The sequence below is a fragment of the Sinocyclocheilus rhinocerous genome, unplaced genomic scaffold (genome assembly GCF_001515625.1).
Source record: "Sinocyclocheilus rhinocerous isolate Xijiao unplaced genomic scaffold, SAMN03320098_v1.1 scaffold584, whole genome shotgun sequence".
NCBI classification, from domain to species: domain Eukaryota; kingdom Metazoa; phylum Chordata; class Actinopteri; order Cypriniformes; family Cyprinidae; genus Sinocyclocheilus; species Sinocyclocheilus rhinocerous.
Window position 1 is genome coordinate 2,822,708 of NW_015630348.1, and position 17,857 is coordinate 2,840,564.

Here is a 17,857-nt window from a genome sequence, read left to right on the forward strand (position 1 = left end):
ATTTATTTATTTATTTATTTATTTAATCGCTTCGTTTTATTTCATTCATTCATTCATTATTATTATTTTTTTATTAAATTAAATTGTTTTTTTAATCTCCAGTTTGGTTTTGCCTAAATAGTTTATCACCACCATAGCGACTTTGATTCAACATGCATGTTTGATTCAACAAACGTCTATCCTTACAGTCTCTTTTTGTTCCACTCAAAGCGTCATAACGGCAGCTAATAAAGTATGTAGTGCAATGCATAATGTGTAACGATGACAAATAACCACACTCTCTGTCCCGTGTGATACAGCACCACAGCGTTAGAGATGACAGTATCGCATTCTCGAGTCCTTAGAAATCTGGCATCGCATTAATAGCTTATTAGGGTGATGTAAGGTAGCGTCCTTGACTGAAATCTTCGTAGCATTTTCTGAGAAGCCTGTTGTCCATCCTGACGTATGCCCTGTCAGCTCTCCCTCCCGCTGCGCCTCACCTCAGCGCAGCTACGGCCTTCTCAGCATGCTTGTGGATAATCGTGCCTGTTTGGGGTTCCGTGTTTGCCCTTGCTTGTTATTATTGTTTATCTTGTTTGTCAATCACCCGGATCGTCTGCCATTTCGGCTTTGCCTTCATACATATTCATGAGCCCTCATTACCTGCCTCGCTGGTTGGTTGCAGGGCATGGTGACGGTGCCAGCCTTTGTTCTCAAGGCTAACAACAGGTGACTGGAGCAGCCTGGTGTATTGTTACCTGTCGTTTGAATATAGTGAAAAGTACGTTCAGGACAGGACGAGAAGTACAGAGGTGTGCCAGGCTGCCAGATTAATGGCTAAGCAGAAAATACTGCTCACCCCCTTGAGTTTAATTGAAGCTTTGTTTTGGCACAGCGCTAGTAGGCTCCTCTGCATGAAATGCAAATTCAGTAGCAAAACAACATTATGTAGTGCTGATCAAGTGAGTAACTGTGTGTGTGTGTGTGTGTATGTATGTATGTATATATCTATGTATGTATGTATGTATATAAGACAGAAAAATGTAACAGACAGCTCAGGTGTTCATGCTGTCCATATCCATAAAAAAAAGTTGAAAAGACAAAATTAATGTCATGGCAGGTCTGTCAGCTCTGCCAGCTCTATCCCTCACCGACCCAAATATAATCCTTTTTTTTTTCTTTTTTTTTCTCATTTAGTTTAATGCAATTTTGGAATCTGTCATCCTAGGTTTGTCGCCTGTCAGTTTCCAACTGTGGCTAGTGTCTGTGACAGTCTGAGGTGTTTTCGGATCTGTCAAAGTGCTGCTCTCTAGATTAGCTTAATGCCAACTGCACAACCCGCTAATGTGTCGTATGTTGTGCCCAATGATGAAAATTACTCTCCTGAGTGGCTGTGGATGTGTGTTTTCTGTAAGGCCCTGTTTACACCTGGTATTAAGATGTGTTATCATCGATCCGATCACAAGTGGACAAAGCTAAATACGGATGTGAACGGGCTCTAGCTTTTGACCACTTCCAGAGGTAGTCAAGAACACATTTGACTGGATTGCGCTCGTAGTGTGGACGCTCATGTAGTCGAATGTGTCCGAACATCCACTAAAGACCACCTACTCTCCGCTGACTGAGCTGATACTTAAACATTACGATGTTCGTTTCCTATCTGTTAATTGACAAAATTAGAATGTTAAATTAAATTCAAATTGAAAAGTGAATGTGACCCATTAAAATAAATGTTTTTCTTTTCACTGGTTTAGTTTTGCATGCACATGAACAACAGGAGAAAACAGAGAAAAACAGATAAAATGACACACGATAGGAATAAAATAAATAGGCCTACATGAAATATGTAAATAATTAACAAATTAATGAAACAAAAGGGAAAAAAACAAGTCTGTTTTGTTTCATTTGTATGGCCACACCACAGGTTTAAGGAAACAGAGATGGCTGAAAGTGCATCCTGTTTGTTTTCTTTATTTTACAGTCATCTCATTGTGAATGTTTTAGTTTTTTTCCACTGTGATAAGAAAAATATCCACGATCCTCTCACAAACACATAGCATATCATTTATAGCATTGCTAGATGTTTATAGGCCTGTATTGTTTATGACGATTTCTTTTTTAATTTGTTTTATTTTATGATTATATACTGTATGTATAACATTTTGTACTATAATTTTGTAGCTACCTATATTTTCAGATTTTTTTCTTATTCTGTTCTGAATACCGGTAAAATTTAAAGGATTTGCTGAAATTTTTTTTTTTCTTAACACAAATTTTGACTGATACGTCACTGATCCATGTAAAAGTTTTAAAAATAGCTTAAAAAAAAAAAAAAAGCATTCATCTTATATGTATATTGCGCGAGCTTATTTCACAATATTAGATGGAAAGATCAGAAAAAGCCCACATTGGCCCATAGGCCCTTCCCTGGTCCAAAGTGGACAGAAGAGATGGTTTAAAACACCAGGTGTGAACGGGAATGTGTGATCCCATCAACCAAAACACATCTTAATACCAGGTCTGAACTGAGCCTACATCCGCCGCTGATTAGGTCTTCACACCTCACCTTAAGTATGTTGTGATTGGTTGATATTCCTTTAAATCTGTTTTATTAAAACTTTGACTTTTGCTGTCTCCAATGTGTATATGTTCTTAAAATAGTCAGCCATGTTTTGGTGAAAGTTCCTGGGAGGTGTGTGATCACACTGACAATTGGAGTGCTGTATTATTAAATTGAGAGACGCAGCTGTGATAAAATTATGACCTAATTTCGTAGACCAATGCCGTATTGCTCCCTAATTGGATAGAAGCTGTTTGCATTGACAGTGTTATGATAATTACCCTGCTTATTTATTAGTATTATTATTATTTTTTCTTTCCTGTAAGTTTGATAAGGACTGCATGTGTATTTTGAGGTTTCTGAGAGATAAGGTGACTAACTCAACATGTGCAACTCGGATGTCAGGCTGAATCATGCGCTCTGCATTACACGGAAGAACAGATTTGCTTTAATCTCGAGCCATTTATTGCTCTTTCTCAAAGAGGCACATTGTGTCATGATACATAAGCTTTCTTTAAGGAGATCAAAGTATTCTCGTCAAAATAAGGTCATTATGTGCACGAGTAAAATATTTACTGAAACTGACAAATATACCTGTCATGAATTAATATTTTGAGCCCGTCTGGGTATGTTTCAGAGCTCTCCGGTATTGATTTAAACAGAGGTCCCTGAAACGATTTACCGAAAGCTGTGGCGAGACCTGCTGAGACAGCACAGCAGGAAGGCGACTGTATAATGTTTCACATGTGTGCTTGGCCAAGAGAAAGACTGAGCTGCATGTGGTGATACGTCCCAAAAAATGAAGAACAGATCAATTAAAAGAAAAAAAAAGGAGGGCGAACAGACAATCACATCTGTCAGTCCTATCCACAACAGACCTGACTGGTTCAGATGAGGAGTTCTGTGTTTGGCATCACATACAGGCAAGGTTACAGCCCCCCGTGCACCCCTCCTTTTGTGAATTCTTTCAGTTTAATAAAGAGTTTATTGCTAGGAGAACATTTTTATTGATTGTGCTGTCCCTGGGAGGGTAATTTGAGATTTGTTGATCTTCCCTCGTTTCTGACTTTACCATTGGGCATATGCTCTGCTGAGCCGAGTAGAGACGTCCGTGGGAGTAATTTATTTCCATCTACCCAAGCATGGTGCGCTTGTTGTAATGGCTGTTCTCTTTTGCTCCGCCTGTACTGTGCAGACTGTCTCGCTCGTTGGGCGATATTCAGATCATGGTAAAAACACAACTTAGAACCTGTGTTTGGAATTAATTAATTTATTTACAGTAAGTGGTTGCACTTACAGTCAGTATTATTCCTTTTTTAAATATATTTTTGTCACATCATGCCATCCATATATCAATATATATAAATAAAATCCCTATAAAAGTTCTAATTTTTAATAGGGATGCACAATATATCAGTGCCATATTGATTAGATTGGCCAGTATTATTAACTTTTTAATTTTAAACTGTTTAAAATGTAATGTTTAATTGTGTATGCTCATTTTCCCTATTTTTACATTTAAAACGCGTCCGTCCGTCCGTCTGTCCGTCTCAGTGACATTGATTATTGGTTGATATTACTGACTTTTTCATTTGAATCTAGGTTGTTAAAATTTTTATGTTTAATTATGGATGCTCATTTTTACATTTAAATTACTTTTGCCATCATTTAATGCAAAGTTAATCTTTAATAACACTATGAAGTGTAATCATTTGCAGATGTTAAAATGAAAATTAATGTTTCATTCTTCCAATAATATTTTGAAAACTATTTAATTTATTGGGTATTGGGCATAACATGGCAATAATTATCAACTGGTATGGGCTGAGTTTTGATATCGGTCCCTACTTGTGTGTGTGTAAAACATGCCTTAACTTTTAGCAGAGATATTTGTCAAAATGAGATCGATTCATCACACTGGAAATGGAAGGTAGCATTGTAAAATAAAGTGTTCCATGCAGTGCACTTTGTTGAATATTGCAGATTTAGGCAAATGTCTTCAGGGTATTCTAACCATACAGAAAACTGACATACTATATTCATACTATACTGTACACTGCTGAACTTGTAAGAGTAGTATGGTAATATGCTAATCTGATCATAGCCGGGGTGTCTGTTCTGACTAAAGACTTACAGTTGTTAACTTGGCATAGGTTGATTGTGTGACTGGAACATGTCAACACCAAAGATCAAAGTATACTGCTGGAAGCATCACAGATATTGTCATCAGTCAAAATATTTATGGATTCTGAGCCTTGTCTGTCTCACTTTCCTTCTCTGTATCCTTTCCCGATGCTGGATTAATTCCTGTATCATTTAAGAACTTGGCAGTCATTACACTTGCAGACTCTCCTTGTTTTCACAGTTACATGGAGACATACCAAAGCACAAGTAATTGCACCTTAATACGGTGCTGCGCTCAACATTGAAATTGCAGTTTCCCACTGACATTATGAAAGTGAAAGTGTGAAAGTGACGTGACATGTGGCCAAGTATGGTTAACCATACTAGGAATTAGTGCTCTGCATTTAATCCATCCTAAGTGCACACACACAGCAGTGTCAACACACACACACCGTGAACACACACCCGGAGCAGTGGGCAGCCATTTATGCTGCGGCGCCCGGGGAGCAGTTGGGGGTTCCGGTGCCTTGCTCAAGGGCACCTCAGTCGTGGTATTGAAGGTGGGAGAGAGCGCCGTACATTCACTCCCCCCACCTACAATTCCTGCCGGACTTGAGACTCGAACTCGCAACCTTTGGGTTACGAGTCCGACTCTCTAACCATTAGGCCACGACTTCCCCGACTTTAAGGCACTAGCATTGATCAGTTAATGCACTCTCCCATTTATTGATATATTTTTGTTTTTAAACTCAGTGTTTTAAAAGTAATTTTTGTTATTCAATTATTTTAGTTGTTTTTAGTTATTTTTAAACTTGACATATATAGTGAATCTTGTGTGTGTGTGTGTGTGTGTGTGTGCGTGCATGTGTGCATTATTATTATTATCATATATTATTGATTAATGGAAAGTGCATGTTACATACCAGAACAAAGTCATAAAAAATAACATTATTTTAATAATAAATGCATTTATTTATTTATTTTAATTAATTAATTAATTAATTAATTAGAAGTAATAGCTGTTTGGCTGTTGATTAGCATTATTTTGTCTGTGGAAAAGGACAGTTGTTTCAAAGGAAGAAAACTTTGCATTTTGATTAAAGAATACAAAGCAAACTGTTAACATGATAACTGATAACATGCTCTAATTAATCTCTTACACTAAGGCCTGGGACACACTAGACCATTTTTAAATCTTAAACGATTTTAAAACCATGGGAGACCACAGACATGAAGACAGTTCAACTGATTTTTAGCCTTATAATCCTCTGAACGCGCACACTAGACGATTCGACCAGATCGCAAGGCCACACACTTGTTGATTGTAGGAACGATTTCACAGTGACACGTGATCTCACGGAGACTCGCAAGATCAAACGTGACTAGAGAAGAAAAACAAATAGAGGACAATCAACAATGTCAGCTGGCTCTCCTGGCGCGCATTCTGTTTCACAGTGAAAAACAAAGTATAAAAAAAGAATATGGGTGATGTTCTCTGCTTTCATGACATGTTTGATATTTACGATTTGAGTTCGGGGACGCTCCGTCTCGATCAGGAGCCGATAAATACTCGTAATGACACCACAGAATAGAGGATTTTTTGGACAAAAAAGCCAGCCTAAGTTCAGGAACATGCATTGTGGAAGTAAATAAGGTCATGAAGTCTGAAACGACATTGAGACGAGCAGCGTCTTAAAGAATAAAGCGTGACAGCATGCATGTATCTGGTCCTGCAGAGAGAGTCCAAATGGCTGGATTATTAGCATAGCATGCCTCGTCTGCTAGGGCCTGTGCTCTGCTAACCCCCCTCCCAGATGCAGATTGAGTCTGGAGGCCTGGAGTGAGCAGACTGCTTCATTCAGGGTTCAACCGCCTCTTACCAACCCTCCCATATGGCTCTGCTTGTGTGTCATTTACTCAATATGCGGGACTCCGATAATTATGTAAACCGTAGATGAGCGTATTAACAATTAACCGCATTCTCGCTCCTCTCTCTTTAGCCCCATTTGTTACGTCTTCCCTCCGTCTCTGCTCCATTTGGCGGGTTGTCCTATAGATGCCTTTGGAAAAGAGGCAACGGCAAATCGTAATCGCTTGTCTTGTCTCTGTAAGTGGCGATGGAGAAATACAACTCCAATAATGAGATTTGGCGGCACATTAGCAATGATGATTGCTGTGGCTGAATGGTGTGCTGCTGTGTTGTTGCGCTTCATTCAAAATCAATGATACATTGTTTAGGGGAGCTTTGTTCCTCAGCTGAACTGCCGGGCTAATGTTCCTCAGACTCTTTCAGACGAGAGAAAGGCCGTTTTACCGTAATCCCTCCCCCTAACGTGGTTGGTCTTTGCTGCTCGATTGCAGGCTTTTTTTTTTTTAAAGGTGGGGTAAGTGATTTCGGGTAGCCAATGTTGATATTTCAAATCACCAAAACAAACACGCCCCTACCTCAAAAATATCTCGCCCCTATCTTGATAGCTCCACCCCACACATACGTACGCAACCCAGGCAACGATTATGGCGGAATCTGCTGTCCCAGCCGGCCGAGGGTATGATGTCATCAATAAGTGAAAGCAATGTGTTATGGTAATACAGGTCGAATGTGTTTTGGTAGTACTGTGTTTTTTAATGTGCATATATGTGACCCTGGACCACAAAACCAGTCATAAGGGTCAACTTTTCGAAATTGAGATTTATACATCACCCGAAAGCTGAATAAACAAGCTTTCCATTGAATGAGTGTTTTTTTTAAACCCTTAAAACAGGAAATGTGGAGTTATCTGCTTTTGACAAAAAACGACTTTTGGAGTTATCTGCTTTTGCTATTAAACAAACATTTAATATGTAAAAAAACATACTTTCAATGAACTTTAATTTTGTAAATTACCTGTATTTAAGTTATTATTGCTTAATCAAAACAACTCAACTGCAGTTTTATTGATATTACTTGGAATGCGCAATAAAAAACGTGATTTCTGAAGAAAAAAAATGGAGTTATCGGTTTTTGCAAATTAACTCTTCATATATTATTTCTGTGAAACAAAGCAAAACCAATGTTACTCACCTATCGAGAAGAAACAAAGCGACCTCGGCGTCCAATCGCAGGCCTTCCCGCTCCTTGAGTTCTCTCCAGCGCTGAAAAGCTGGTCCGATATTTACATGGGTCACAACACACAATAAGTATTGAACCTATACTTACCTTATCGTAAGCCTTCTTTTGTTCCGCAGATGTTTTCTTCTTTTGTTTTTTATCCGCCATCTCTATCTTTCTGTCGTCGCTCGGCACGGCTAATGTCCATCCTGTGCACTGAGCGCTCTCTTGTCCCCATCATGAGTAGACATGCCCCTTACTGCTGATTGGCTACAAGTTTGTTTTGGTACTCGGCCCGACTCAGTTTTCTAAAGCGTTTTTGAAAAAAATACATACCCCACCTTTAACAACTCTCAGCGCATTTATTTAATTTAACATATGAGATGATGGAGTCAACCGGCAGTTTTATCTCATTGTCCAGACACGTATAGGCTTCTGATACATTTTTTATTTTATGCTAGATTTGCTTAGAACCAGGGAAAGTGGATGTGGATTCTTCTATTGCAGAAAGAACAAAGCTAATGATTATCTCATCAAAAGCAAGTACACGTTCTTGCGGAGAAAAAAAATCTCTGCAATGCTCGTCTGTGTTTACTATTGAGAATAGTACCGAACTCACTGGAGTTTAAAGGCCTAGTTTATAGTAATATCACATTTTTCTTTCTCTTACTCGTTCTCTTTGTACACGAGAGATTCTTATCCATTATTTATTTGAGTAAAGTTCATAAAAATCTCACAGCGCCAGAAATACTCAATTTTGTTCAAGATCCAGGTGTCAGTGCATTGGCTTTGTGTTGCGTCAGACTTATTATTGTCAGCAGGACATTTGAAGTTATTTCAGAGAAAGACCACATAAAATCATTTAACTGGGTTTAGGACATACTTCCAACAGGGAGGACAAGAAAGACAGTTATTGTTAACGTTTCAGTTGGTACTTACAGTGTATTGAAGATATGACCCACACACCAGCCCTCTAATCAGCTGGAGCTCGCAATATGTTGGTAACCCAGCAAGAGTGGCTACGTCCAAGCATGCTTGCTTATGCCAACCAAAGTAGAGGACATAATGAGAGAAGTAGTCTACCCATGGAAAGGGCACTTCTTCTTTGGAAAAAAGAAAAAAAAAAGGTGTCCATGTTTTTTTTCCATTTACTCATCTGACCTTTATGAGCACTATTAGCATTTAGAAAAAAAGAAGGTTTTCTCACTCGCCCACATCACCTACAGCTGGCTTTTACTCTTAGAGGTAATTGCAAAGTTGGACAAGCAATATGAATCTACTTTTGGGAAAAGGTAGGCAATAGAGTTCCTGACATCTGTAAAGTGGCAAACTTGGCTCAAATATGTCCTTCTGTCTCAAATTGTGTGAAAGGAAAAGAAAGCCATAAACATCAGGGACATTTCAGTGACATATTAAATGATGTGGGGGTGGGGGTGGTATTTATTCTCTCATTTCTTAGAGTCACCTTGAACGTCATTTGCTCAGCACTGTAAAACTTTGAACCTCGGCTGAGCTCCAAGAGTAATGCTGTGCCGGGTTGGATTTTCCTTTGAGAGTGCCAGCTCGATCCACCAACATGTTAGAAAGCTGACGAAAACAAAGATGAAGTCAAGACCAACATGAATATTTCCCCTTGAACTGAACTGCCATTGATTTTTAAAGCCCAATCAAGCCGTGCTTGCTTAAAGAAGGGGTGTTTTTTCACTCTTTCTGCAATCTGACATTGGCAGTGTGCAGTAATGGGGAAAGATTTGAACATTAGGGAGTCTCTATGTGAATTGCAAGTGTATTTCCGACCACCGGCATAAGGCACAATAGCATAGAAAGCCGTGGCCTCATTTAAACCATGCTCTACTGTCACTCACATCCCTGCCATAGTCCACCAAATGAGCAGGCAGCAGGTGTTTTCACCTGTGGCACTGATGGGTGTGTTTCTACATTTTTCTTTGCAGAACCTGATCAAAAACCTTCCTGAGCAGAAGGAGCTGATCAATCTGGCCGAGCTAAAGAATGAATACGAGGAGCTTTGTGAATCTGAGCAGTTTGGAATTGTGGTGAGTACTGAGATTGTAGTACCTTAAATCACTAGCACAACTCCAGCACATTTCAGGGCTCCAGAATAAATGTTTACAAATAAAAATAAATTTATTTATTCAAATAATGAATGCATTTATTAAAATGTATTTTATTTATTTATTTTATTTTATTATTAATATTATTATGCTAAAGTCTGAAATGTGTATACAATTTTATTTTTAAATTGGTTCTCAGAAAAAGTGTTTACAGATGTGACAAACCATAAAAAATGTCATTTTTTGTTTGATTGTTTAAATAAGTATCATATGAAAGTGTTTAGTTAGAGATGAACATTCACAGTAGAGCTTTGATGTAATAAATGGAATTGCAATTGTAAGGTGGAATCGATTCAGAGCAAGATCTGAGAATAAAAGGTGGGAACCATAATAAAGTCAATGTTTATCTTGACTTTTTCTCCCCAAAAAGACAGAAATACTGTTACAGAGTTAAATTTATGTGGCACAAATACTGTTCTGGATCATTAGAAGAACAGCATGAAATTGGAACAGAAAATTATATTAAAACACCATAATCTATGTAACAGACTTGAAAACACAGCACCAAATACTTTTTATGTTGAATCCATTACAAAAATAAACACATAATGGTTTGCAGAGATTCTGGAACCACCTCTGAGTCAGTGTCCTTTCAGTGTCCTTTCAGTGCTATACATCCAATGAACTGAAGTGCATATTTAGTGCATGTTGGCATCTGTAGTACTGCACTGTAATCTACTGCAACTGTTCCACACACTAGCTGATCTTTGAATTCTAATAAGTCATCAGTAGATGAATATGGATCACACAATGAACAACCATCTGTTTCGAGCAATTCTGTAATTTAGCAGCTAAAAAAGTAATTTGGTTCCTGAATGTTTCGTTATTGGTCAGTATTTTAATCTGGACACAGCTATTTCCACAGATACGGTGCAGGTGCCAGACCCGGTGCCCAGTTTGGAATCATTCCGCGTGTTTTATTGAAGAAATAACAACATCAGAGGCCAAACAAAACAGTTGCACAAAACTTGTTCGCTACCATTTTAATCAACAACCAAACACTGGGCTTGGCACCAGCACCAATAATTTGGTGAAAAAGAGGGAATCTCACACTAAAAAGCATTTCAATTGATGTTATCCTTCTCATTTTCTTAGTCTTTTCTTCCCCTCTTCCTCTTTCATTCTCTCTCCTTTGGCTCCAGTTCACTATTTCTCCTCTACTTTTCGTCACACTCCAGTGCATAACCCTTCACACATCTCTGTTCCACTTCCGCCTATTTCTCTCCTCCACTCTCTCTCACTCTCTGATACTAAAATCACCCTCCTTTCCATTTCTGTTGTTGTTCACACCAATAGCTCTCTACTTCTGTGTGAAGGATTTTGAGCTGAAAAGCAGGATTGGGGGGCAGTGGGAAATTAGGCACAGAGAGAGAGAGAAAGAGAGCGTGCTGGAGAAAGAAGACTGCCTTCAGGCTCCATGCAGGATCAGCGCTATTCGATATATAAAGAGACTCAGTAATGTATAATTAAAAGGCCAAGAATATAAAGGGCATTTTTTATGACAAGTCAAATTTGGTAGCCTGGTTGTGACTGACAGAAGCTATGATTTTGATGAATAATAAAGAGTGAGGCAGAGCTTTATTTTACTACAGAGCATGATTAGGTCCCGAGTTCTTAAACTGGAAGGGCTTTTAGACTTACTTCCTATATTGACCAAATCCCATTAACGTTGGCCTTTGTCTTGACGTTGTCTCAAATATTTAAGCTTCTCTCTACATCAGTTAGTTCTGCACAGCGCACAAGTCTACACTTGGTGTGACTCGCACCTGGATTAAAGGAATAGTTCACCCAAAAGTAAAAATCTGTTATCATTTAATCACCCTTGTGTCCTTCCAATCCCCTGTGGTTTACTTTATTACATGGGATGAAAAAAGAAATGTTAGAGAAGATGTTTTTATTTAATTGTGACCAATTAAATTAAGCTTTTACCTCATTTGCTTGTCAATTCCAGTGTATGCTATACATATTTATATATATTTAGATGTATTTGCTCCTTTATTTTAATTTTTTAAAATCTAATTAGATTGTAAACCCTGTTTAAATATGTTTGGTAGATTATTTTATTTATTTATTTATTTACATCTAATTGTAATGTAAGAAATGTATTTATGTCTAGATTGTGAACCGTGTTATATATATTTAGATGTGTATGTTTATTTATTTATTTATATATTTATTTGGACCATAAGCTAGGTTTATACATTTTGATTTTATATATGGATTTCTTTCCTTGATTTATTTGCTCTTTTGCAAAGCAACCTTGAGTTTAAGAAAGGTGTTATATAAATAAAACATTTATTTATTCATTCAACAATGGATTTGCTTTTATCACGGATCTCATAGGTGCAGCTTCCATAAACGTTGTCGTTGTCATGACAACTGGTGACCATTTGGTTTTCTGTGAGTTGTGAGCAAGAGTAATAAAAACTAATAAATCAACATTTTGGGGTACAGCAGATGCAATCTTTCATTGTATAGAGAAGAGCATTCCACATAGCATCTCCTTTTTTTTGTCAGATGGGTTTGAAATAACATTAGGGGGAGCAAATGAAGGCAACATTTTCAGTTTCCTTTAAGCACTTATTTTTTTCTTTTTCTTTTACATGAGAACTCTGCTTTACAGTTGCAGTCAGGTGTAGTCCTGTCATGCACTGATCTATCTAGGTTGATGCATATGCATTCCTTCACTGGTATTATGGCGCATCTGACAAACCTGCCTTTGACAGTAGATTCACACAGGAATCAATTCAGCACAGGGTAACAGAACAACCCTCTCGTTCTCTCTCTGTATGTCTTTCACTACCTGTGTCTTTGGAGGGCATAATGAAGCACGTTGTGACAGTCTCCTCCTGTGACTGAGCTCAAGGCGGGTAAGATACAGGCAGGCTGTGGAAGCACCTCATCAACACCACCTCGCACTGCTCCTTGGGGAAATAAGTCACTTTCGGCTTGTCTCCCTCCAGAGCTGTCACCAACTCACCCTCTTTTATTGTGATTTCCTCTTATACAGAGAAATCAAATCTAGATGTGCAGGGAGGAGGTGGGGTGGGGCGGTGAATGGGGGCGTGGGCTGACTCAGGTTTTTTTGATCGGCAACTTGCTCATAAAGATGAATAAATGTGAGCAGTAATGGTACATCCTGACTGCATCTCTGGGCTGCCTGTGAGCATCAGATTATGCAGAAATCTGGAGCGAGAGTGTCTGAGGTCGCCCTCCTCAACAAGCAGCTCCTGTAGGATCCTTGTTGTTGTTTTGTTTCCTCGCTCCTTCCTTTCCTCCTCCTCCTCCTCGCTGTCTTTTAACTGAAATGTCATCTCACTCCAGCACCAAACTAGTTATATTGTTGCTGTTATCACAGTTAAATGTAATTATAGGTGAACGGCAGAATCTGACATTTATTTGTTACAAGATTTGTAGCAAAATTTCTGTTTTCAGTGTCTTAATTTTGTTTATGGCTTTTTTTGTATCTGTGCCATGCCTCAGACTTATTTAACCTTGTTTCTAGTTTTATTGTGAGCGATTCATCAGTGTGCAGTATTCGAAGTAAAAAAAATAGTTTAGTAACCTCTAATAAAAATGCAGTAACTTGCTGCTTCTTTTTTGCTTTAGGCCAAGCTAAATAGCTATCATCAAATGAATACAATAACCGATTTCATTCTGAACTATTTCATATCCCAAAAGTAATATTTGTGTGTGTGTTGTGATAACTGAGAATGTTTAAAGTTTAAGTTGTTCTCTCTCCATTTCAGATGAGCTCAGTCAAGATGCTGCGTCCCCGACTGAACGGGATCCTATTCAAGCTGACATTTGAGGAGCAAGTGAACAACATCCGGCCCGATATCATGAATGTGACATTCGCATGCGAGGAGGTGAAGAAAAGTGGAGGTTTCAGCATGCTCCTGGAGCTGGTGCTGCTGGTCGGGAATTACATGAACTCTGGCTCCAGAAACGCTCAGACATTCGGCTTCAACGTCAGCTTCCTCTGCAAGGTATCAAACATAATCCCTTCTCTTCGCTTAAAAGCCAATCAATCCAAAGTTCTATGTTGCATTCATAATAACATCCTGGAGAACTTTGATTTCCTCATGTATCGTCCTGCATGGGGTTTGAACCTACGGTCTTTTGGACACCAGACCAGAAAGCTTCTACTTTACTGCTTACCATTTAGCAGATACTTTTATCCAATGCAACTTGGAGTACTCATATTACAGACACGGTAACCCTGGAATAACATAACAGTGATGGATTGTGGATCATCCCTTGTGGGACTGGAACCTGCAACCTTCCTGATACAAGCCCAGAACTACTGAGAAAGGCACATGCATACTTAACCTCAGGTTAAAAGCATCTGTTAAATGACAAGTAGTAAATTATAAACCTGTTTAAGCAGCAGATTTGCATGAAACTGAAATTGTCAGGGAAGAAAAATCCTGTTAGGTGTAATAGCCATCTTGGGTTTGGTGATTGGTGACAGTTATAGACAAACTTGACAGTTCTCCCCCGAAAGACAGTATTCTTCAGAATATGATCTTCTCTAATACGGCAAGTGTGTGTTTCTGAGTTTATTTATAGAGCTGGCAGGTAAGCCTCCCTACTGAGATTGTAACTGTTACCAGAATGTGTATGAAAGCTGTAACTGCTGTTGTTGTGTATGTAAGATGGACATCTGGCTGTGTGTTTTACAAGCTGATTTGGATGGCGAAGCCATTTGGTCCCGCTATGAAAGACAGCCACCCCCCTGCCGGTGTTCCCAGGCAGCCAGAACTACACCGTCACTCTTAGTTACATCTCTTTGCTGGCCTTGTCATCTATTCGGAGGCATCCCAGATGCTGCTGGGACACAGGTGTCCCAACCACAGGGGTTTAAGCTGGAGCCAGTTGTGACATATCTGAATGGTTATTCTGACTTTTTTCTATTTACTTTCCAAAGGCCAATGAATTAGTGTTTAACACAAGAACATATTTTTTCAAAAAAGCTGTGGCAATTTCATTTAAGAGTTGTATAGTGTGATCTTTAATCAACGTTCATTTTTTACACCACTCTCTAAAATGCCTCAGTACCAGCACACTCTTGTGCTCTTAAACATCCGAGCCCTTGATGAACATCTTGCTTTCTTTTAAAGTGTGCTTGCATGCAAATTGCCACTTGATTAAACATGTGGATGAAGTTTACGTTGTCAAAAACTGCATGCACATGCATTTTCATGAGGACGTCCTTCACCTATTTCTGTCAGCTCCTCTGTTATGTTTTTGCTCATCACTGCACTTAAGTAGTTCCAGTGTGTGTTTGGTCCTTGGTTGGCATTTGAGTGGGCTCAATGCCATACCAGCTGGAGTTTGCTCATGGAGATGTTTAAGTATGGGGGGTTTGGAGGTGACATGAGCATTAGATGGTTGAGTTTCTCTCTCTTTTTTTATGTTTGTGTTGGATGGTGTTATGGCCCAGAGGGAGGACACCCCTGACAGGTGACCCTGCCCCGAGCATAGGCAGTTGAGCGGGAGAGGATTCAGTGGCCATCAGAGCTCGACGCTTGGCGGTATTTACTCTGACCTTCGGTGTAAAGCCTGTCCTTGGGTCTTGCAGTAGTGGACTAAAACACTGAGCTCTGTTGTCAGGTGCCAGCAGGGTAGACATCTATATAATGTAGCTCTTATCAGCTGTGCTCTGACTCCACGTCGTGCACCATAAAGTAGTTTTTAAACAAGTTAAACATAATGACAGTATCTTTACACATTGGCTTTCATAGATATGTTGTGTCGTTCCTTCCTTCCTGATGTATCAGTTGTGTTCTTTCTTTCTTTCTTTCTTTCTGACCTACTAACTCGTGGTTCAGTAGCATTGCATTCCTCCCTCCTTTCCTCCATCCATCTGGTTTAGTAGTATTATATTCTTTCCTCCCTTCTTTCTTTCTTTCGTTCTATATTATCCTTCCTTCGTTCCAGATTCATGGTTCAGTAGTATAATTTTCCTGCTCTTTTCCTTCTTTCCTGACTTGATAGTTCAGTATTATTGCATTCCTTCCTTCTCTTTATTTTCCTTCCTTCTTTCATTCTGTCATTTATTTTATTTTGTCCTTTCTTTCACTATTTATTTCATTATATGAGCAGTCTAATGTTTCAGTGTTGCATTCCTTCCTTCCTTCCTTCCTGACTTATGGTTCAGTCTTATTTCATTCCTTTCTTCTTTCCTTTTCTTTTTCTTCCTTTCTAACTTCCTTTCTCCCTTCCTTCCCAACGCATGGTTCAGTAATATTGCATTCCTTACTTCTTTCTTTATTTACCCCTTCTCCTTTTATTCTGTGATTTCTTTTATTTTGTCCTTTCTTTCACTATTTATTTCATTATGAGCAGTCTAATTATTCAGTGCATTCTTTCCTTTCTTCTTTAATTTCTTACTTTTTATCCTTTCTTCAGTCTTTTCTTTCTCTAGTTTCTTTATCTTCATTTATTATTTGAGCAGTCTAATGGTTCAGTACTGCATTACTTATTTCCTTCTTCATTTATTTCTTTCCTTGCTTTCATCTCTTCTTTCTCTCACCCATCCGTTCTTTTGTTATTTCTTTATTCGAGCTGCCAGTGATTCAGTATTATCAGTCAGGCTCACATTTACGGAACATTAGTGAAGTGCTTGCAGTGAGGACAGCTTTTCGCTTCAGCACTGATTGGGCAGTTATTGATGGACAAAGGGAAATGCCCACATTCTCAATCAGTTCAGTCAAGTAAATGGCCCCCTGCGTGGCAGACCTCAGCCTGCTAACGAGCTCATCAGGGAGGGCCAGTCGTGGGCTGACCCGTGATCCGCGACTCTCACAGTCACACTTTGTACCAACTGTATCTCCATAGATGTATCTCATTTGCATATTCCTGAAGCTTTTTACAGGTTAACATTGCTGTTAGATCAGAACTGGCTTGAAAAAGCACTGATGTGTTTAAGTCCTTCTACTTTTCTTTAAACATCTGGTGTTATGAAAGAAACAGCCAACCATAGTCACCGCCACCAGTGAACTAAACCGTTTGTGCTGTGTTTTTGGACCGAGAAGCTTGCTTTTGTCACTGCTTATTAGACAAACACAGCTCTGTCAATTTTCAGGCAGTGGTAAACAGTGTCAACTGATTCCTGCAGTTCTAATCATAGAAGTCACTCCACTCAGACATAATGTATTCAGTGCCAGAGTCCTTTTCTGGTATAGTTTATTTTGAAAATATATAGACTGTGTTAGATCTAAGGTTAGCTAAGGAAGCAAACTTAGCTGTATTGGACAACTCAATAAATACAGTATATTTTTAAATATTTGTTTAATGGCATCTTTTTTTCTGACTGAAGGCCAGTATCAATGATACCAGTACTGATTTCTCTAAAAAATGTGCCCCTCCCTAATATTTAACCATTGACTATAGCCATTCAACATTATAGTATTTGAGAGCTATCAATTTTAAAATGTATTAGACTTTAAAAAATAACTTCTAATTTAAGTGAACTTAAAACTATCTTCACATAATAAACCCATTATAATAAATGTCATACTTAGCTGTATTGGACAACTCAATAAATGGCATTCATTTTTATGATGTTTTAAAGAAAACAAATGTTATGACAGTTTGTTTTTATTTAAGTACTGGGCACAATCATAGCAGCTGGTTATTAGGTTAATTTGGCTGTTGTTATTTTTTTAAGAGCTGCCGCTGCTGAATGTGACACGGATCATATTTTCTCTCAGCTCTTTTTACCTTTTCTGACCCACTTCAGGTGTTAAAGTCTCTATTAATGAGCTGACGAGTTAAATCGGATCAACGTGTTAGATGAGTGAGACAGTGCTGGGCTGCTTCAGGGCAGTTTTGAAAACCATTTCAGAGACATGTTCTTAAATGTGACTCATAAAATATATTACATGCATGCACAGTTTTAAGGCAGCTTTAATCGCCTTTTTGGTAACTTCATGACTTAAATGACTACGACATTGCATGCACAAA

At 38.6% G+C, this 17,857-nt stretch overlaps 1 protein-coding gene across 1 annotated transcript in view; it reads left to right on the plus strand.

Moving 5' to 3' along the window:
- Positions 1-17,857, plus strand: part of LOC107740173 (protein diaphanous homolog 2-like) — a 429,112-nt gene that overhangs the window by 262,055 nt on the left and 149,200 nt on the right. Inside the window, exons 24-25 of the mRNA XM_016552518.1 lie at positions 9,707-9,808; positions 13,636-13,875. Of these exons, the coding sequence (XP_016408004.1) occupies positions 9,707-9,808; positions 13,636-13,875 (342 nt within the window). The remainder of the gene's footprint in view (positions 1-9,706; positions 9,809-13,635; positions 13,876-17,857) is intronic.